Below are 22,336 nucleotides of genomic sequence, written 5' to 3' on the forward strand. Positions count from 1 at the left end.
GCCTGCTTGCCACAGAGCCAGGAACAGAGGCTGCTAATGGGCTAATTTCATTCCTAATTAGAGAATTCATTTGTCCATTTAGGTCTGTACGAAAAATGCTCAACTATTTGAAGGCTAAATTGGTCTGGACAGATACAACATAACTACCTAGACTGGTCTGACGCACAGCCTTTCCATCATTTCATTAATTGGATGATTAAAAAAAATGTCACTCACAAACCGGGTAGTTTAGATTTTTTGTTTTCCCGATGTTTGGTCATAAATCTTTATTCCACCAGTGTAGATATGTCTGTTTCACTGTTGCAATCAGTCAGTGTGCCCTCTCTCTCTCTTTCTCTCTCTCTCTCTTCCTCCCTCTCACAGCCATATTTATGGCCTGTCAGGGTCACAGGCTGTCACAGAGAGCACCCTCATAAACCCTTTCACCGATGTCCTGCTGGCCCTACTGTAGTTATGTGATCATAATGGAAAGTCTACAGTTATCATGTGTGTGTGCTCTTTGTGATTTGTATGCATCATTAGCTAAGACATCTGGAGATGTGGAGAGCAGAAGTGTGTGTTTATATGTGTCTTATGGTTTAGAAAAGGAAAGCATACTGCCCTCATGACCATGCAGTGGGTATGAGGTTTGTGTGTGTGCGTGCGTGCGTGCAGATTTATACCCAGGAAGTCTGCAGCCATCAGGGTGTCACTGAAATGGTGCTGTAAATCACACACGCTTCTCTGATAAACAGGCACACATACATTTGTCAAATTAAGCTGTAGTGGAAGTTCAACCAGTGGAGGACAACACACACCCTGTAACGCCTCATGCCTAATATTTCTCCACTGCCAGTCATATCCACAATTGTCCAGTCCCAAACTAATTAGTGCACATCCATCACTTTCTATGTTTTCTCTCAAATCTTTAATGCATATATTTCTTTCATTTTTCCAAAACACTCCCACACCCAACAAGATGCTGTCAAGTATATATACACATGCCAGTTTTTTTCCCACAGGTTTGATCATAATTTGACTTGACATCTGGTTGTTAGTATGACTAATTATTAGTTTTCTGTTTTTGCCTTTTTTGGAAAAAAGGAATGAAATGTGGGAAGAAAGAGAAGGTCAAAACAATGAAAAAAAGGTGTGTGCTAAAAGAAACCACACAAATAGGTGCCTGAAAAACAAGAAACTCATCTCCAACATTACAGAATGTTTTGAAAATAGCTACCAAACACCCTCCCTATGCAATACTGCATCATCAGAGTTCACAGTTTATTTTCAAGACCTGCTTACTTTTGCCGATTTCAAAATAGTTGGCAATTAATTAATTGGCTCTCTGTGTGTATATGCTGTAACACTTTGTGTTAACATACACAGGACTGCTGTCCAGGATTCCAGGATACAGACACCAAGGTCATGAGTGAGAAAGCTTTCACTAGACACCAAAAATAAAGTCTCAATAGTTGCTTGTTTCTTTTTTACACATTTAATCAACCATTCAATTATACTGTCTGGGAATTTTCTCTCACATTACAACATAACTTGTCTTCCAGATTAAACGACAAAACATAGTTGTCTAGGCTCTCTAAAACGAGAAGAAACGCATTTGTCTGTGTTTTCCAAAACTGTTAAAAATCACAGTTGAAAAATAAATCTGTTTTATCTGTTTTTGTTTCTGTGACAACGGTATGGTGCTTTGTTGAGGTTTGGAGAAACATTTGGTTTAATATGATTAATTTGCTAAGGTTATGGGACCGTTATCATCATGGTGACAACAATAAACATGTGGTGAAGGTTTGAGAACAATCATGGTTAAAAAAAGAAAAGAAAAAAGAAACATGACCTTGACTGTTGGTTCGAAATGGTAAATGAACAGCAGTCTCACATTACATTTTGTTAACCCATCTATCCACCCTGACCTCCTCCATATGCAGACTTTGTTGCTTTATAAAGACGTCACTTGACTTCCTTCTTTTGCTCCCCTCATAATTACCATGGCCACTTTGTTGCTTGAATATAAACATGTCATTTTGAGGCATTAAGTCAAACAACCGGTGCTGTTGGGAGGACAGTCTCCAACATTAAAGTTTAAACACTGTTTTAAAGTCTTCTCCATACTGCCAGGAATATTATTCTGCTGGGGAAATACTGAATCACTCGTATACTTCTTTAGATGAATTATTAGAAATTTAACAGAATTTATATATATGTATTCTGCTAAATTTATATATATGTACATTTAGATGCGTGTTTGATGTATATATATTACATTATAAAGAATTTTCATTGTAGAATGTAAACTGGCTTCCCGGCTTCCAAACACAAACAAATCCCAGAAAAAATGACAAAAGGACACAATGTCAGTGTCCTGATGGGTAGCTACTGCCCTTTATGTGCAGCAGTAGGAGGTAGGAGATAGCTGCAGCAACGTTAATAAACGGCATAAGAAATATGACAGAACATGATGGCAGATTCTAATCTTTATAAATCAAACATGAATGATTGTTTTCAGTGTCCCAGGCCTGTTCGAGCAGGCGGCAGAGGGATGAGCATATCCCTTGGATCAGGCCAGAAACATGCTCCAGGTCCAACCTGTCACTCTAAAGGTTAACAGATGCATTGGAGAGTCACACTACACCACCACTGAGGTGACCGAGGTGAAATATCTGCCCTCTGTGTGGCTATGGCCATTGTTTGCAATAACCAAAGTATTTTCTAGGAGCCCACACTGTTCTATGAAAGCTAAAAACATACCTAGCTCGGAGCACTCTTGGGAATGTACAGCAGCGTCTCATTTCCATTGAAAACAATGAGGAGAAAAGAAAAAAGATGTTCCCAGCAGACATGCAGCTTTAATATTCTCGGGGCATACAGTATAGGTCGAGCGCTTGCTGGTGTCGAGATAAACCTTCATAGCTCAGTTGATTAATGCATTACAGTGGAAGGCTGGAGCAGGCGTGGACATGAATTCATTTTCTGACAGTAATACAATGCAAAATGAAACACTCCTAGGTTATAGACAGTTTGTTTCATAAGCTCTACCCAGCGGTTGGGTTGGCCCTTAGTGACTAACACGTTTACATAGACTGTAATATTCCAAAATTACAGTAACCTGATTAAGACAACACTGTATACTAATAAGAAATTTCTATACAAAAATGTGTTCTAATTTTTCCAAACAAGGTCAAAGTCCAACAAAGTATAATGAAAGTGAGACTTGAAGTATTTCAGTTCTAGCCACAATATTAAAGAGCATTTTAAATATGTGTACTAGACTATTTGATGTTCCACAGCATTTTGTACACATCCATATGATGATCTGTTTGCTTGTCGACATATCCTCTACCTCTAACATACCTGTAACAAGACTAATGACGTGTAACCACAGAAAAAGTTACAACCATATTTTTCAGCTGTCTGTTTCAAGTGCATCTAACAGAGCAGATACACTCCTATTTGAATCAATCCAGCTGTCTACAGAGACTGCATAACGGCTATCATTTTACTCTACACACTCAAAAATGCAGCCCAACACATACTTTTATGCTTCAAGTCTATTTTCTTCTGTTTTGCATATAACTTGGTTTAGTATTGGTCTCTGAGCCTAGCCAAAATGCAGCTGCTCACACTATGCTTCCTGTGTAGACACAGTGTAAACGTCTACAACTGCTCTAGCAGCTCTGTGAAGCCGTCAAATCAGAGCTTTGGGCCAAACGTCAGCATGCCAACACGCTCACAATGACAAGGTCACCAGAGGAAAAATCAGGGGTTCATCAAAGTCTGTAGGATTCATCCTCAGGGAACCATGAATGTCTGTATCAAATGTAAGGGCCAATCATCTGGCAGTTACTGAGATATTTCAGTCTTAATCATTTGTGGCTCAATGTTCCATGAACAGGAATATAGTTCATCTAAAACACTGTCCTACCTGGAGTAAGCTCAACAGTCAGACTGTTTCAGTCCATGCAAACACAGTCAGTGGTACAGGAAATCACTGTGTGACATTCCAGACCATGGCTCAGCTACACAACCGTCCTCCAACCCTGTGTCTCTCACTGAAAACAATTTGCACTTCCTCCATGTGGAAACATGAGCGTAAAGTAGTTGCTCATGTTGGATTCTCTTACTGCCTGACATCTCACAAGTGCAGTGACTGTTTCACCTCGGGACTGATGTGTCTCTCCATTATTTAAATCTCTCTGTGCTAGTATTAGGTCACTACAGCATAAAACGTGCTTTCCTTTTATGAATGAAACAGCCAAACTGACAAGCTAAAATCTGAAAAAAGAAGCTAAACTAAAATTAGGTCTATCCACTAAAAGGTTAATAAAAATAGTTTCAACATTTTAGAAAATGTGCCAATTTCTTTTTCTTTCTTGCCAAGAGTTAGAGAAGCTCAATAACACTTTCATGCCTGTGCATTACTAGAACTGGAGCTACAACAGGTTGTATTCCAAAATCTTGGTGAGTAAAGGAATGAAGTTTGATGCTGAACTCACAGTGTTTCTTCCAGACTGTTAATGCTAACGCTGGCTATGCAGCAATAGCAAAACTTACAAAAAGCTCCTTTAAACAAACATGGTACGAGTTAATTTAGCAGTGTTGGCAGGTGTATTTTTCAGTGGACCACAAAGCAAATGTCCGTAGCTGAGTGAGTGATGAAGTTACATCATTGGTAGGCCAGCGGAGTGTTGGACTTTTCCCATCGGCCGTTGCTCTTTCAAAATGATTTGGTGTTTGTATTACATCATCAGGGAGTGCAGTACTGCGGTGCAGTACAATTTCATAACTGAGCTGTGACTAAATGAAAAAAAAGGTACAAATAGTCGAATCTTGCAGTCAAATCCGATTCCGCTGACGAGAGAGAGAGAGAGTAATGCAAGTCACAGAGTTGATGTTCTGACACGACAAAGTGCTGTATTGGAATTGCATTTATTTAAATGAAATTAACTGTACATTAAATGCATATGTAGATGTAGAGCCATGTGTTGTGTGCACTGTACGTGTTTTAAACAAACTAATAACAGCAACAAAGCAACAACAGTCGAGGCTTCCTGAGACAGAGGCTATTTACTGCAGACTTTCAGTGATGTTTCCCTGCAGGGCAAACAAGGACTTACTGCCCTCTAACTCTGTCTAGTTCTTTCTCTAAACACATAATCCATCACAGTCACAAACAGCAGAAGACTGCAGGTAGTCTTGTCTTTCTCCTGGCTCTGAGTGATAGAGAGTAAATCTGCCGTGGCATTAATGCAGCAGACTAGAATGGATAGGAAACTACAATGTTTATTAGCTGTTCCAGATAAGGTGGAAGAGGCAGATTTCCTTCAAACATGGATGCAGTGCGTTTTTCTCAATTCCACTGAGTGTAATATACAGTATCAAAAATCTTTCATGTGAAGTTTATGAGGAAAACTTTGGGGTCAACAGAATTTCATATTCAACATATCTTCTCTTCCACAATTGTGTGCCTGTTTATCTACTGTGGCTTACACACATGCCATCTCCAACCATCCTAACATTGCACTCAGCCTCATGCGCCGACTTGACTGCAGTGTGTCAGAGCCAAAAGTGTTGCACAAGCTTTCTTCTCTATACCCTGTCTCACCTTTTCTATTTATAACCCATATCTGCCTGTCTAATACATCAGGGTGGGAGCAAAGATCTCAAAATACAGACTGACTCAAAAAAAGGTCAAAATATTGAAAGATCATCGCAATAAAAAGCACCTTGCTATATCTCATACAAATGTATTTATGGTTGCAGGTATAGCTGTTTATAGCTATTTTTAGTCTATAAAATGTCATAGAATAATAAAAACCCACCCAACACAATTTCTCTGAACCATAAAGGAGTAGGAATGAAAATGAAAATGCATATTTGTTTTCTTGCCCTGAGTTCGATTAGAAGGTTGATACCACTCTTATGCCTGTCTTTTCAATATGAAGCCACAGGCAGCAGCGGGTTAGCTTAGCTTAGCATAAAGACTGGAGTCTTGAGGTAGTCAATGGACCAGTGGAGACTCCATACACTTTGTTTTTTTTTTTTTATGGATTAAAGAACATACTGCTGTTTCCCCATTTCCAATGTAAGCAAAGCTAAGCAAACCAGTTGCTTACTGTAGCTTCTTTTTTAAAACAGACAGACATGAGAATGGGATTGATCTTCTCATCTAACTCTCAGCAAGAAGGCAAATAAACATATTTCCCAAAATGGCAAACGATTCCTTTAAGTAACGTGGTTAATTTGTTTAACTGTTCAAAACCAGAACATAATCAATTTGCAGCACCATAAAATAGAGAAAAGGTCCATCCACACACACATCCAGACACTGGAAGCATCAACTATTGGGCATTTTTGCACAACAATTGACTTGAAATCATTATGAAATACATTGTTATTAAACTGACTAATGGAGTAATCGACTAATCCTTCGCTGAGTAAAATCCTAACTTGACCAGATCAGAGACCAATCTCAAATAAGTCAGCAGTCTTTAATGCACATACTTAAAAGGTTTGGAGAAACTCCAGTCATTACGAATCCCGATGCAGAGCTAGCCCACCCACAGTTGGCAGATGGGTTGGTGCAGCATTGCCAGGCCTGAAAGCGTCCAGCCGGTGTATTAGTCACCTGCCAGTCAGCACTGGGTCGACGCCAGAAATGAAAAAGCTCGCCTGTCAGGACTGAACATTACATGCTACATTAACAGTCACAAAAAAAAAAAAAAAACACACTAGATATTACCTTTTAGACCCTTCTAAAGACAGGGAGCAGCAACTGTGGACTGACATCTCTGTGTACGTGCAGGCACAAGACTATTCCAGTAAATTAGTCACGCTTTTTAAGGAAAGAAAAGTAAGAGGATTTAACTCTTTTACAGCGCACAATGTGTGACCAATTTCAACTCACACCTCAATGATGGGATATTTCCTTTGATCCCCAAGAGCCGAAATGATTCACATCTCCTTCTTGGGCCTAACACTACGAAAAAGCAAAGAAAGGAAGAGGTAATGGAAATGTTAAGGGAGAGGATGCTGATATTGTGTGGCAGGGAAGCAAGGTGATAAAACTAAAGGGAGCGAGGCAAGTGATATGCAGTTGTGTGTGTGTGTGTGTGTGTGTGTGTGTGTGTGAGGCGGGGGGGGGGGGGGGGTAAAGCTGCAAAAATGAGATGAGATTATTTATGGCATTAAGAAACCATGAAATAGAATCGAGCAGGGGCTTGTAGTTCATCTCCACTTTAAAAGACAGAAAGACTGAAAGCTATGTAGACAGAGAGAGATCATCTTCAGTTACAAGTAAACCATGATGCATCTGTGTGTTATTCTGAAGTACAAAGGAAGGGATAATAGTCGGTCATTTAAAGCTTTTCAGCCTCTATTTCTGCAAACAAATTAATCCCTGGAAATCTTGGGAGTGAGAGAAACATTTTACCACCCTGATGCAAAGCAACACTGCAAGACCAAGAAAATAAAAAAGTACATAAAAATAAAAGTGATCTAGTTATTTACCAAAAGTAAGAATCTTCACTTCTACTCACAATTTTAAGAATAAAAGCTGTTCATGAAGTTTCTTACAACTTAAAAATACTCTTTAATTCAAAAAGACATCTCTTCAGTTAGTTAAGAGCAGGTCTCAGACACCTTCTGTTTCAGGCGAACTGTAATATGTTGGTCATGACGTATAATGCATTAGCTGAAGCACTATGTATGATTCAGGTTAGCTTTAGCCAGATATCTGCAATGATTGGAACACTGGACAGGATGTTACACACCCTTTCTTGTCTTTATTAGGGTTGTGAACATCAAGAATAAAGAATAAATAATTGATGTTGTTTGCAGTCACTTTCCGTGCAGCATGATGGTCTGAATCATCCATGTGGTACTAAACTCTCTTTATTACTGGTATGTGATTTAGAGGCAGCTGTGGAGTTTCTTTTTGTTCCCCTTTCTGCCAATTTCTTATAATTTCATCACTTTTTACATATTTATATGTTTTAAATTTGATGGATTAACTAATTTCACATATTAATTGCTACTGGATACACAAGTTTTACATAAGTAAAATAAACTTTTAAAAAAAGTTATACATTTTTGCAGAATATCAAAAAAAGAACAATATGATAGATGTAGGGTATATCCTTCCTTCTGATTGGCTATTCACAAAGAGCGTGCATGTGATTAATCATGTGACTTGCGCTTAAGGTTACTCTTACACTTTATACTAAGTAGCTCAATAAATGTGTCTTATTTCTCACACTCGGCAACGAATGATTTTACTCCCTGGTTCTGTATTTATTCGACTTAAGAGATTTACTCTAAAGATTTCTAAAATATTTATAATATAAATGTATAAACAGGGATGAAATTATAGAAATTGGTTTACAAGGAAACAAGAGGAAAACCAAACTGAGGTAAGAATGAAATTCTGTCTGCTGGTAGTCGACAAACATCAAACAAATCATATAATAGGAAGAATTTAGCACCACACTGACATGGGAAGTCAATGCACACAAATCAGTGCCAGCTTCTTTCTTGTTGTTTGCACCTATGATAAATGCAAAAAAACAAGAAAAGTGGTATAACATCACATCAGATGTCTAAGTCATAGGCAAATCGTGAGCTAAAGCTATCTTAATCCAATCACTCAAAAACAGGTGTGCGTCCACCTCTAGTTCTGTGCTGCAGTTAAGATCTGCTCTTAAGCAAACTCAAAAACTGCCAGAGCTCTCTTACATTTATCTTTCCCTTAAGTCCAAAATTTCTCTCTTAGCAGTTTGATAAAAATCCAACATCCTGTGATCTGAGCTCAGACAGTGCCGCGTACATGGCAGCACAAAGCTTTCAATCCTGAATGATGCTATGTGTGTTTGAACTGAGTAGCACAGTTCAGCGACTCTTCATCGGTGCAAGCATAGACAAGAAAAATGAAAACTGCAAAGACTTCTGACTGACTTTGGTCCTGTAGTTTCCAGGTCAGTGGCTGTGAAAACATACAACACTGGAGCTGTGATCCAGGGAATTTAACAAAACCTGAACATGCCCCAAAGTTGAGACCACGTTCAGTTACAGTTTCTACAGCTGCTAAACCACAAGTGGGAGCAGCACACAACGTTTGGATTTTTCAGCACTCATATTGTGTTAATAAGCTGAGATGGCAGCGTAGGGACTATTTATAGGTTTACAGATACTGCATATATTTATAATCAGTGACAGATTTTACTGGTAAATAAGTAATGATTGATTTGCATGCTTTTCTGGTTTGCTAAAGCATCTGAGGTAATCACATGAGTATATAATGTCTTATGCTTTGTTGTGATTTGCATTCTCATGTAGTGTGTATACTGATGCACATGAGGTGCACCTCGCATGAAAGAAACATACATCATCATGTTTAGTCATCTGTTTCATCATGTGAATGTGTGTCTCTTGTACGTCTTCACGTCTCCATCAATTCCATCCTCGCAATAAAAGACTCCCTCTTGGGTATTATTGCTTTGTTCAGGGTTGTCATATTAACGGCTGAGTGTGGGTGTTCAGAGGACACTCACCACAAGAGAGAGCGGCCTCTTCCATGACACCACTCCGATCAGTCCAGAGAGCAGCACCTGGCAGAGAAAACCAAAACAGATGCTGTAAGAGGTGAATGATACTAACAAGTATGAGAAAACAAAGATCGATGTATGTTCATATGTCTGCACTAAAGAGAAATTCCAGTGTCATGTAACCTGGAGCTTCTTTTTGTAGTTTGGGCCACTTTTCCTATCGATTATTATATCCATCCATCCATCCATTTTCTACCGCTTATCCTCTAGTAGGGTCGCGGGGGGGGGCTGGAGCTTATCCCAGCATCCTTTCGGGCGAGAGGTGGGGTACACCCTGGACAGGTCGCCAGTCCATCGCAGGGCACACAGAGACAAACAACCATTCACTCTCACATTTCGATTATTATATCTAGTATACTAATATATTTAAATCTTGTGTTGAGGCACCTGAACATTGGCTGTGGAAGCTCCCACCCTTTGAAACCGTGTTCAACCATCCAACTATTGTAAAATGAACATGTGTTCTTGGTTGACTATGTTTGTATTTCCCTTATGCCTTTGTCCATTTTTAGCCATGCTAGCGGCTCTGGGGATAGTAATGTTGGTCAGTCAGTCAGTTGTTCCATCACTTTGGTCGACACTGACTTATCTCAACAACTATTGGATAGATTGCCATGAAATTCGGTTCAGGAATTCATGCCCAAATGTCCAATGTAAACATCCTTCACAGTGTGACTTCAGCTTTGACCCACTGTACTTTCTGTAGTTGACCATGTAGTTTTTTGTGCACTGAGGGATTATCATCAACATTTCAGGTGCCCTCGTTTTCTGTTTTACCTCAAAATGAAGTGGTTTGGATAATCTGTCAGTTATAGTCTGTGTGATCTGACCACTTGTTTCTTGCTCCGTCACACTTCACTGTAGCACTGTTGCCACGTTCCCAGATCTCAGCAATTACTTTGGTGAACCCGATGTTATCAGTACCAATTACACTGATGGCGAAAATTATGAAAGATAAGACCAAAGTTTTAATAAACCAAAATACACAGCAATTAACATTGCCTCAATTCAAAGGCCTCTAATAGACAAAAGAGACTTTCAGTGTGGGGTTCAATTCTTTGGTTTCTCTGGTAAAGACACTCATTGAAGAGATCATGATAAGTTGAGTAATACACAGATCAGTCTGTATCACCCTTGTTTCAGTGTGCGTCTCTTTGTCAATTAGTCATCAAGTATTCACCGGGTGACTCCCCCTACAGATTATTTCTCCTTTATCTGGGAGCAAATGGACGTGATCCTGTAGTTTGAGGTGGTTAATTAAAGGAAATTGAATGCAGTAAGCTTTTCTGGGGCTGCACTATGCATAAGTGTGATGCCACATTTTCTCACAGTTGGTTAGGATTTTAAGAGCTATTCTAATGTGTTCCCAGCTTCTTATAAGTATGATTCACTCCTTACACAACCTGATCCCCCATACAGGAAACTGTGTATGTACTTCTAATTTCATTCGGCTGCTTCTGGTGACTGAAATGAGATGTAAAGGCTGCTGAAAATCCACACTTTGGTCCCACTGGGACTTCAGAGTGTCCTGATATTATTCATGTTTACCTCTTTATTAGCTGCCAGATGTATTTTGAATGTGGTACAAATCGTAGATCATGTATGGAGGAGATCGGGGTGGATGGATATGTCAACAAAAGTGTCAGTGAAAGTTTCTTCTTGTCTCATCTAGTGTCACTACTAAGGTCACTTCATCAGACTGTCTCTCGGGACATATTGATACTCCAGGTTTTTCCATTAGCACTGATCAGCTTTTCAGATTTTGTGCTCCAGCTACCTGGAGCCAGTTACCCTGAAGCTTCATGCTGAGATGAAACAATTCAAACTATCTGGACCCATCTTGCTGCGAGGTCTGTGCCTGCCCCTAATATTTATTACTCCCATCTGTTATTGATCCGTCTGTCTGATTTAAATCCACGTAATCCTACCTCTGTAACACAAACTGTGTGTTTGCGTTTTGTGAGGATGTAACTCCAAACAGCAGATGTTTTTTTTAATGAGATGCCTGATTACATTAAATTTAGATTTGAAAGAACACCCATTGGTTTTCTCAGCACGCTTCACTCGGGGTGTGGTGTTGCATTTTTACAGAGCTTGCTACTGTAGGTGTGAATTCCTGTATCACTGAAATGTGTGTGAACAAAGGGTACTCATAGCCTCCAGTGCTCCATTCCTCCATGGTCTGTCTCTGCCTTTCACCCTTCTTCACCCTCCATTAAACACCAACACGTTCTCCCCATTTTCTCCCCATCTTGTTCCCCTCCTTCCCTCTATCCACTGACTTGCTTGATATCCGCCTTCTCTATTTTTTGCCATCTTTCCCTTTCCAATTTCTCCCCACATCACACTCCATCTCTGTAGCTCCTGCTCCTGCTCTGCGCCCACACAGTCACAGTATATTTCTGCACTTACACGCTCACTTTCACTATACTCCCTATCCAGCCTTCTCATTTCTATTTCCCTCTCCATCCTGTTCCACTCTCTAGTCAATCTTCCACTGCTTCACTCACCTTGATACTCACAGGACCTGGTGAATGGGATGTCAATATTTCATTTGAGTGTGCATGCGCACGCATACACGCACGCACGCACACACACCCACACCCACACACACACACACACACACACACACACACACACACGAACGCAGGAGTCTTGGGACCCCGATATACAAATAGAAACCTGGATAAGGCTGATGCTATTTTATCTTTTTTTATAAGTAACAACAAATTCCACAAAAAGACCAAAACCAGCAACAAATGTATCGAGCTATCTTACATTATGCTGTGATATAGACTTACCATCCAAAAACCATTCCAAAAAAAAAAAAAAAAAAAAAAAAAAACATTACTCCCTGCACAATTTTTCCCCACTCATTTTGTTGTAGTGAACTCTTTGGCATGCTGCAGTCATGCTTGGATAGTATCAGAATAAAGGCTGTCGCCCCCAGTGTCCACTGGGTGCAATTATGTCACTGCCCGGCTCTGTTGCGACTGCCAGAGACAATCTGTAGCCATTCTAGCCGACGTGCCAATGCCTACAGTCTCTTTCATCATTCCACTGTCTTTACAAGCTGCGTCTATTTTTGTTCAAGCAGTCCGTTCTGAAGCATGAAATTCACTTATGAATGTATATTAGTGCCCATATTTATATTTCATTGACTTACAATTATGCATTTCATTAACTGTCTTTACATGCATATAAAAACGACATATTTCTTTTTTGCTTTCTCACTTTGAAGCAGGAGAATGATTGCTACCGTTTTTCTTTTTGCTAATATACAGTATACAATTTAGGAAATATAGATACAAAACAAAAGAATAACATGCAACCAGAGACAGCAGACATGCACCCTATGCACCCTCTTTACTGATAATGTCTCTACTGTATCTTCTGTGTTGGTTGCTGCTACAAACTGCATCAGACAGCAGCAGACAGTGGCTTGTGTTACTCCTTTGTTACTGCAGGTACCATTCAAACTGCATACTGGTGTCAGGCACTGCCACATGGAGTCTAGGGAAATTGTGTCACTATTACAAGCCTCTCTCTCTCTCTGCTTCGGTGCTGTTCCTTGGTGCAGTAGGGAAAAAGTGCACTGCATGACGCACAGTCCAGGCTGTATTGAGATCCTATATCCTAATTCAGTTCCCCAACCGTTTCAGTCTCATCAGAAACTGTGCAACTAAAGGTAGCTCAATTATTGCTTTTAGGAATTTAGGAGCTCCATGAGCAGATATTCCCGCATGACTGAAAAGGGGTGATGCATGGCATAGGATATGACATATCACAGACTGATTCAAAATATGTTTACTTTATTACCCCAAAGTTTGCTGCAAATTAGTTAATTTAAGGGTTGTAATTATACACACACACACACACACTCTCTCTTTAGGTGTGATGATATTTATTTGTATATCAATTTTAAGATGCTTTCTTTACATCATATTAAAGTTCCTCTTCTTCCTACTGCTCTTCTAACTGTATTTTTGATGTTTTGTTGATATCTTGATGTATTACCTTTATACTGGTTAACAATACCCAACAAAACATCTGTCAGCCTATTTGTGCATATAAATAAATATATATATATATATATAATATATACTGTATATATATCTGTTGAAAAAGACTGTTTCATTCCAAGTCAGATCTTCATCTGGTAGAAATGCTTAAAAGAGTGAGAGAGAATTAATCTCATTATTCCTGTATTTGGTGTTTTACTTCCTAGGGGGTGTGATGAAGTGGGGAAACTACAAAGATTACAGGGCTGCAGGCATGCTCAGAAAAGGAGCCAACAACCTGAAAACGCAGAAAGTTTTCTCCATACAGTTGTATGATACATCTGTATAATGGTATACGAGTAGAAAAACCTAAATAGTTTGGGATCAGAGACCATCACTGCAGCAGAGACTGAATGTAACTAAAATGCAGGGATGCTCTCTTCTCGTCTCATCCTGACTTTTTTTTTCTCTTGCCGTCCTTCCTGTCTCTCCACTGTGCTGTGCATTGCATGTGCCCATGCGTACAAGTGTGAAAGCCTATGTGTGTACCTGTGTGTCTGTGGTGTGAGGGGGAAATAATGTGAGAGCAGGACCCATGTGATAGCTTTGCTGGTTGTCAGTCACTGGAGGCTTTTCTCCTTGGCTGCTCACAGAACAGGATTAACATGCAATACTTAGCAGCATTAGTCACTGAAGCCTGGGTAGCACACACCCACTAACATGGTGAAAAAATGCTGAAGCATATTTCAGTACATTTGCATATTTCCTTATATCCTATCTTAATTTATAAATTAAGATGGAAGACCAGAATTCATTATCTGAGTCTGTGGTTGACGGTTAAATGATGCTGAAAACTCTTAATAAGATATTCAAATTAATGAAAATGATGAGTTGGAAATTTTAAGTTGCTGAATCACAAAACATGGAAAAATAAACAATAAATGTATTTTTAGGAAATGAGAGTTTGGATAATTTGATACAGTATATTTTCTGGTAATCTTGAACCACCTGTAAATATTTCCTTGCAGAAGGCTTGATGTTGACAGTCAAACACTGAGGATTTTGTTCAGGAGCAACAATCAGAGTCTTAATTTCAGCGCTGCATAACATTTAAAGACTTAAAACTTTGATAGCAGTTAGTCAGCAGTTAATAGCAGGATGTTCAGATCATTAAGCAGCTGAGGTGACATTCAGCTGGTGGGAAACAACTTTAAAATGACAGACGATATGATAAAGTGAGCATAAAAAATGAATTAATTTTTAAAACTGCAACTCTAACATGAAAATGTGAGAACTTTCTCTGTGTGTCTCTTATACCTACACACACACAACACACTCGCATGCAGATGCACAAGAACACACAGGAGAGAACTGACAAGTGTAAATGGAACAGGGAGATAAAAGCGAGGCTTTGGTTTTTCACGGGACTGGATCAGAGGAGCCAGTGTCACAGCCATGAAAGAATGCATTACTCTGATACTCTGACAGAGACAACTAACACCTACACACAGCCCTTGCAGAGGTGACATGTCATCTGAGGCCCACCACAAAGAAAACATTTAAAAATACAACTTAAAATTCTCTTTTTACAGATCAGCAACTTATTGCAAAGACAGTGTGAAAAGGTTGAACTCAAACCGATTTATGGCAGACAAAAGGCACATGAGCCCTGCTGGATCCCTGGATGGGAGAAGCCCAGTAAGAGATTAAGTCTGAGCAGCTGCCGCAGCAAATTCCAGCTATACACACACCGCAGTACGGACAGTCACAACACGGTACGTAACTACAATGAACAAAAAGACCAAATCTGGCGTTGATTTTACTTGCCGTCACTTTGTAAGTATCTTCATCATCTACAGTGTGATACTAAATTTGTATTATTATCATTATTATGCAACATAACATAATAACATACCTTGTCTACAAAGAGCTGAATGTGCTGCAGCAGATTTCTGCTTCCATTTCAGCCAATTTCCTGTTATTTTATCCCAATTCGTGTATTTATGCATTAGACACATTAAACTGATGTATATTTCCCATCTTAATCATTCCTAGGGATTTAAAGATTTCATACAAATAAAATTAAATCTAAAAACGTAGAATTATAAAGTATGTATTCTTGCAGAATAGAGTGAATAAAATGGATTATTTAAATGAATGTACAATATGTCTGTAAATTAGAGGAAGTCACTATTGTTCACCTACAGTGAAAAACTTTTTTGCAAAGTTGATACTTCAGAGTATTATTTCGTGTAATTCTTTTAAGTCTGATAAATACGGGCCCTGAGCTATAAACAAAGCTCTTGTTCACTCTTTGTACTAACCTACAGATTTAAAGACACAGAATGAAAATGGAGCCATAAGCAGCCGAGTTCATGTCTGCTCTTAGTTGTGATGAGGTGAGGAGCTTGGTGATTTAGGGCCACTTCACTTTGGTGAGTCGGTTAAAGTGGCTGAGACACTTGTTAAAGCTGCTTCCTGGACACCTCTCCTTGAATATGATCTGGGTACTACTGACTGGGAGGAGACCCCAGGGCTGATTCAAGACACAGTGGAGGGTTTGCATCTCCCAGCTGTCCCAGGAAGTCTCAGGAAACCCCCTGGAGGAGCTTCTAGGGAAAAGAAATCTGAGCTTCTGTAATTTCTGCCCTGCTGGTCACATGATTTACGGATAAAAGAAAAGATGGTAGAAGTTCAGGTTGTTTTTTGGTAACGTTTAATTTTACGGCTCATGTATTTCCTGCTAATTTCCTGGAATTTCCTTAAAATTCTCTAAAAAATGGCTGGTATTTAACTGTTAATTACTGTTAGGTCTTACAATATTTGACACTAATTATAAAAGAAATGGAGAAAGTGTTAGTTGATACAGTTATTAATTACCTGCTCATTAAATTCAAGTTTTAAAGAAAGAGACTAGGAAATGATATAGTAGGTAAGTGACAAATGGTTCTCATTTAGGCTATTCTACACTCTGCATATCAGCAGTGTAATCCATCATTACTCCACTCTTATGTCTAAACTGCTGGCTAAAACTGATGAAGTTAATTAAAACTTTGTCCTTGTATCATTTTGTCTTTCTTGGTTCCCCTTTTTCCTGTTATTAAGTACTTGGTGATGTAGAGTATACTATAAAGGGCTGCTCATACATAAAATACACATTTTTTTATCATTCACTACACTGTTTTCTATTGAGTGGTTTACTGCCAGAAGGAGATAAAAACAGTTACTTCAAGTATTTTTGTCAGACAAAATTAGAACTTAAATAGTTGTTTAACGGCTGTGGAAGAGGCATTGATACCATTCTAGTCGAAGAGTCTCTGATATTTTTACTTCCACAAACACTGTACTGTAATGTAAATAGCACAGAACACCTTTCGTTACAGTGAAATCACATACAACAACACAAAACTGCAGCCTCAAAACACACAAGCACACAAACAAAAGCACTAGCCTAAAAACATTGTGTGGCTGCTGTATTGCATTGAATTACATCATACAGGTGTTTGTTTTTTCTACTCACTTGGTGTATATGTAGATAAAATCAAGTGGAATAATTATATAATAAATAGGTCTCAGGATTAGAAATAATCCCACTTGATTGTGTCAAGTCAAGTCAGGTTTATTCATAAAGCCCAATATCACAAATCACAAGCTTCCCTCAGGGGGTGTCATACTCTGTACAGCAGACGACACCCACTATCCTCAGAAAATCCCTCAAAAATCCTTTAATGGCCAAAAACCTAAAAGGAAGAAAACTGATCCATATTTCAGGACGGACAGAGGCATGCTGAGTGTACAGAATATAACAAAATAGAAAAAATGTATAATATATGTAAAATCAGTGAATGTATGAATCCAAAGGTAAATTTCCACCTCAGGTGACAATAAATGTATGTGTTTTTATACATGTATGTAAATTTATATGTATAATCAGTTTTGTCTCATTTTATTTTGTTTCTTCTGATTAAACAACCTTTTAATTCACAGTGAACACTTCCTATAAAAAACAGTCAGCAGTGGAGGCTCCATATTACTGATGACAAAGAAAAAGATATGCGAATAGTGACACTGCTACGAATTCTACCTAAATCAGTCTTGACCTATTCTTATTCATTTATGCATGGCACCAATCAAAGAAGCCATTACTGAGAGTGAGGGTTTAGAAAGCAGGCCGTTTCTCAAACATCATCACAGCCAAGATGGATGCAGCTAGTGTGGTTGCCGTGGTAACCATGAACTGGCCATTTGCCAGGATCCATAATGATTTCCCATCAGCTGTGAGAAGCAGGGACCCCACCCAAGAATCCCCCACAACCTCACCACACACACACACACACACACACACACGTTTCATAACGTTTCATAGAAACCATGTCTTACATGTTGAACTTAACTAAAACACTGGAGTGCAACAGACAGAAACCCCTCTCTGACACACATAATACACAAACTGTGTGAATCTCTCTCCTCTCCCGCTGTTTTTTTTCAAGTGAAACAGCTCCTTTTATTTCCTTTCACTTTTGCTTTATTTTGGTTAAGAGAAGAAAGTCTTTCTACAGAGTCAACTGTCTACTCTTAGAGCTCTTTCTGCTCTGCAGCCTCTTCGCACAGAGTAATCTGACACAGTACATGTGTAAGAGAGTGTGTGTGTGTGTGTGCGTGTGTGTGTGTGTGTGTGTGTGTGTGTGTGTGTGTGTGTGTGTTTCTACCATAAGTGCAGTACGGAACAGAATTCATCCGGGGAAACTCAACATCCCGGTCTTTAATGAAATGAAGAGCTGCTAATTAAATTGACGTCTATAAGGGAGTTGTCTTTTTTTTTTTTTTTTTAAAAAGGAGTTTGCTACATATGTGTGTATAGTATTGATCTGACATTTCACTTCCTGTTCAGTCAGTTTGGTTTTTAGACTGTTTTTGGTTTTCTTTTCTTTTCTCTTTTTCTGAAACGAAACATCACATTAATGTTTGCTGGACATTGATTGATTATCAGAATCAGCTGACATCAGTTTGTCAGTTGGTCTATTGGTTCACCACCTTGATCCAGAATGCAATATCCAAACATCAGTTGGACTGACACGAAACTGTGTGCAGACATTCATGGTCCCCAGTGGATGAACCCTATAGACTTTGGTGATCCCCTGACTTTTCCCACGGTGCCACCATGGGGTTGACTTTTGTGATTTTGAGTGAAACTGTCTCAACAACTATTTGAGGGATCACCATAAAATTTGGGACGGATGTTCTTGTCTTGTTGATGAAACCTAATATCTTTGGTAATCCTTTAACTTTTTGTCTTGTGCCAGCATCAAGTCAGATTTTTTATTTTCTCTTCTCTTCTCACTCACTCACTCTTATCTTTGGTTTATGACCAAATATCTGCAAAACTAATGGCATCCTGATCAGCTTCAGCTGTACTGTACTGTAAATGAACTGTAAATATTACTATGCTAAGACCCTAAACTAAGATGGTGAACATGGTAAACATTACATCTGCTAATATTAAGCATTTTAAGCAATTTTAGCATTGTCGCTGTGTTAACACTTTTTAGTTAACATGTAGCTCAAAGCACCACTGTGCCACCCCACAGAGCTGCTAGCATGGATACAGACTCTTAGTCTAGTTACAGTCTCATGAGATACATAATGTAATAAAGTCACTGCTGCTAACTCTACATTATAACTCACTGATGTGTGTCTGTTGGTCTCTGGACTGGGGGATATATTGTATGTAACCCTAACTCATGCTTAGCACCTAAAAAGTATGTTATTACTCAAGCTGCAAATGCTCCTATGACTTCAAAATAAAAGAGCCTCTAAAAAAAAAAAACAACTGAAAAGCAGCAAACAATATTTTTTTTAGTGTGTTACTGATTAAGAATGTCAATCAAGATGTCTCAGTTTGGCTTTTCAGTAGTAAGAACTGTTTTGTTTTAATTAGATTACCAATTGGTTAAATGAAGTAGCATTCCACTTTGAAAAACACAAATGTAAAACCTAATGCTGTACTAACCTTGATACCACAAACAAGCTTGCAGAAGGAAAAGTAACAAAGCTGTAAATGTAGATAAGACAGGAATAAGAACGTCTCTATCTTTCTTTACATACATACTGTATATGTATGTGTGTGTGTGTGTGTGTGTGTGTGTGTGTGTGTGTGTACCACCTAAGTACAAATTCAATAGTGGACCATTGGTCTGACAGTCCACTGTTGGTAATGTAAAAGTGTGTGTGTGTGTGTGTGTGTGTCTGTGTGTGTCTGTGTCTGTGTGTGTGTGTGTGTTTATGTCCCCAAATGAAAGACAAATGAAGGTGAGCTGAAGCATCAGGGGAGCCGAACTCCTAACGCTTGTGCAACAATTTCAGCTGTAACCTTCAAGAAACCTTTGCTGGCCATGAAAGAGTGGCACAAAATGTGTCTGTAAGTGCGTGTGTGTGTGTGTGTGTGTAAGTATGAGCCACAATGAGCACGTGAAGCAGTCTGCATGAGGTGGTTGATGCTGCTGTGGTCGTAGCTCCACAGAGTCTCTGCACTGCAGCCTGTCTAACTGTAGCTCATGCTGACAAAGCTAACAGACATGTACCTCCCTCCTTATGTTCCTGCTGTTCCAGCAACAGCAGAATTCTCCTCCAGATCCCCCTTTTCTTCCCTTACATCAGTTTCTTAGAGTTGCCTTTTCTCTCCACCCACCACCTGCTTCTCTTTCCTAACCCCTCCCCCCATCTTGTATATCATCACTCCACTTTGCAGCTCAGCAGCACCTCGCAGCCGTTACCATGGAAACAGTGGGACAACAGCAGGTTGGCTACTGCTGCTGCCTGGGGGTGTGGCAACTCAGCCACCCTTTGCTCCTCTCCTTCCACTCATGGAGGTCTCCAGTACCTCTGCTGATTTATATATTTATATTGTACTTATCAGCTCTGGTGTGCTGCAGCCATAGCAACGAGATAGTAGGTCATACATGACATGAACTGGAGTATGACAACACTTCCATACAACATGTACGCGGTTCCATTAAATAAGGATACAAGCATTAAGTTTAATGTTAAAATTTTGTTTGGCCAATAAACAATGAGTTCCTGGTTGCTAAGCAATACACATGCTTGTTTGTCACTCTCTACCCAAAGCGGAGTGACACTGCCCTCGTGTTTTAAGCTACAATCTCAAATTCTAAGTTCATAAGCATGCCTGTCAGTGCCGGTGTAGAGGGAAGGATAAATCAGTCCAAGTGCATATTGCATAGTTCAGACTAAACTTGAAAGTAAGTACTGAGGAGAAATATTTCAGTCACATCTGTTTCTTTTGACAGTCAGTACATGTCATAACCATCATGATCATAAACATGAGGATATTATCTTGTAGGGGTAAAACCTGATATACTTGGTTTTACTACACATTTGCATATTCACAACTAAACTGCCACCTCTTTAACAATTATTAATAGAAATAATAGGAGAAGTTAAAATCATTCTTCCAACAAACTGCTCACATGCCAACAATTCACACATATGGGAATTGTTACAACAGGTCACAAGTTGGCGTGGGGAACTGAGAAAAATAAAATTAATCTACAAGGCGCCAATGTATTCTGCTGTAGTCTCCACCTAAACAATACAGTAATCTTGACTATTGCTGTTTAGTTATATTCATAATGAGCAAATCTGAAATTCTACAGTTACTTGTACACACAAAGTACATAGGCTAGTATGTGAACAATAATGCTTCCCAAAGACTCGCAACATGAGAGTAGAATGCAAAGATGCCTCTGTAACCAATGAGGAGCCCATCTGGGTATAAAATGTTATGCCACTCAAGTCAATGCTGATTGTCTATTTGCATATGTGTTGTTAAATGCATGTCACAGTCCGAATATGAATATGATGAGTGGCTTTCCGATGTGAGATCCTTGTGTTTCCCTGCTTGGCCAGTCACAGTGTTCTTCCAGCAAAACATTCCATTCAGACACAGGGACTGATGTGAGAAACGAGAGATGGGTGAGGACGAAAAACCCTTGACCTGTTTCTGTGCATCACAAGCATCGTGAGAACAGAGCAGATCTGATAGGTTGTGAGTGAGCTGAGAGAGAGAGAGGAGAGGCTGCTCAGTGACTCTCTGGCTTTCCTGATTTAGATCACCATCACACTCTCTGTAACTTCACACAGTCCTGTCACATATGCATGAGCACGTGCACACACACACACATGTGCACACACACACACGCACACACACACTCCCCTTTAACATTTAGACTGGAGTTACTTTGATGCAGCAACAAATGAATATGAGGGATGAAAAAAAGGGGGAAAAAAACCCACCAATGTTTTCTTTCAGTCTTTCATATGTTTGCAGAGTGGGAATGAAATTCAACACATGACTGAATCTGTTGCATCCCGGTGTTAAATCTTCACAGCATGGAGAAAATGAGCGATGAGACACAACAAGTTTACACAGAGAGGATGCAGACAATACGCAAATATGACAAAATACATCTGAATGATGGACGATAGATTTGTTCTTTACACCAGTTATGAGTCTTTTTATATTTCTATATCTGGTAGCCACTAAAATCTCTCAAAGGTCACACAACACTGTATGTTTCCCATGCATGAATATAAGGCTGAACTGAATTATATCATGCTGGATTGCTGTTTTCTTCTTTTTTGGCGATTTCCTCATATCAATTTATAAAGTGACTGTCACTGTTGGAAATGACCTGACATACTGGGAACATGGACGTAGTCAAG

At 39.2% G+C, this 22,336-nt stretch overlaps 1 protein-coding gene across 1 annotated transcript in view; it reads right to left on the reverse strand.

The window, feature by feature from the left end:
• The window catches only part of fam189a1 (family with sequence similarity 189 member A1), an 84,258-nt gene that overhangs the window by 35,135 nt on the left and 26,787 nt on the right, over positions 1-22,336 (reverse strand). Inside the window, exon 2 of the mRNA XM_022767800.1 lies at positions 9,540-9,596. Coding sequence (XP_022623521.1) covers positions 9,540-9,596 — 57 coding nt within the window. The remainder of the gene's footprint in view (positions 1-9,539; positions 9,597-22,336) is intronic.

The sequence above is a fragment of the Seriola dumerili genome, unplaced genomic scaffold, assembly GCF_002260705.1.
Source record: "Seriola dumerili isolate Sdu_G_001 unplaced genomic scaffold, Sdu_1.0 BDQW01001299.1, whole genome shotgun sequence".
NCBI classification, from domain to species: domain Eukaryota; kingdom Metazoa; phylum Chordata; class Actinopteri; order Carangiformes; family Carangidae; genus Seriola; species Seriola dumerili.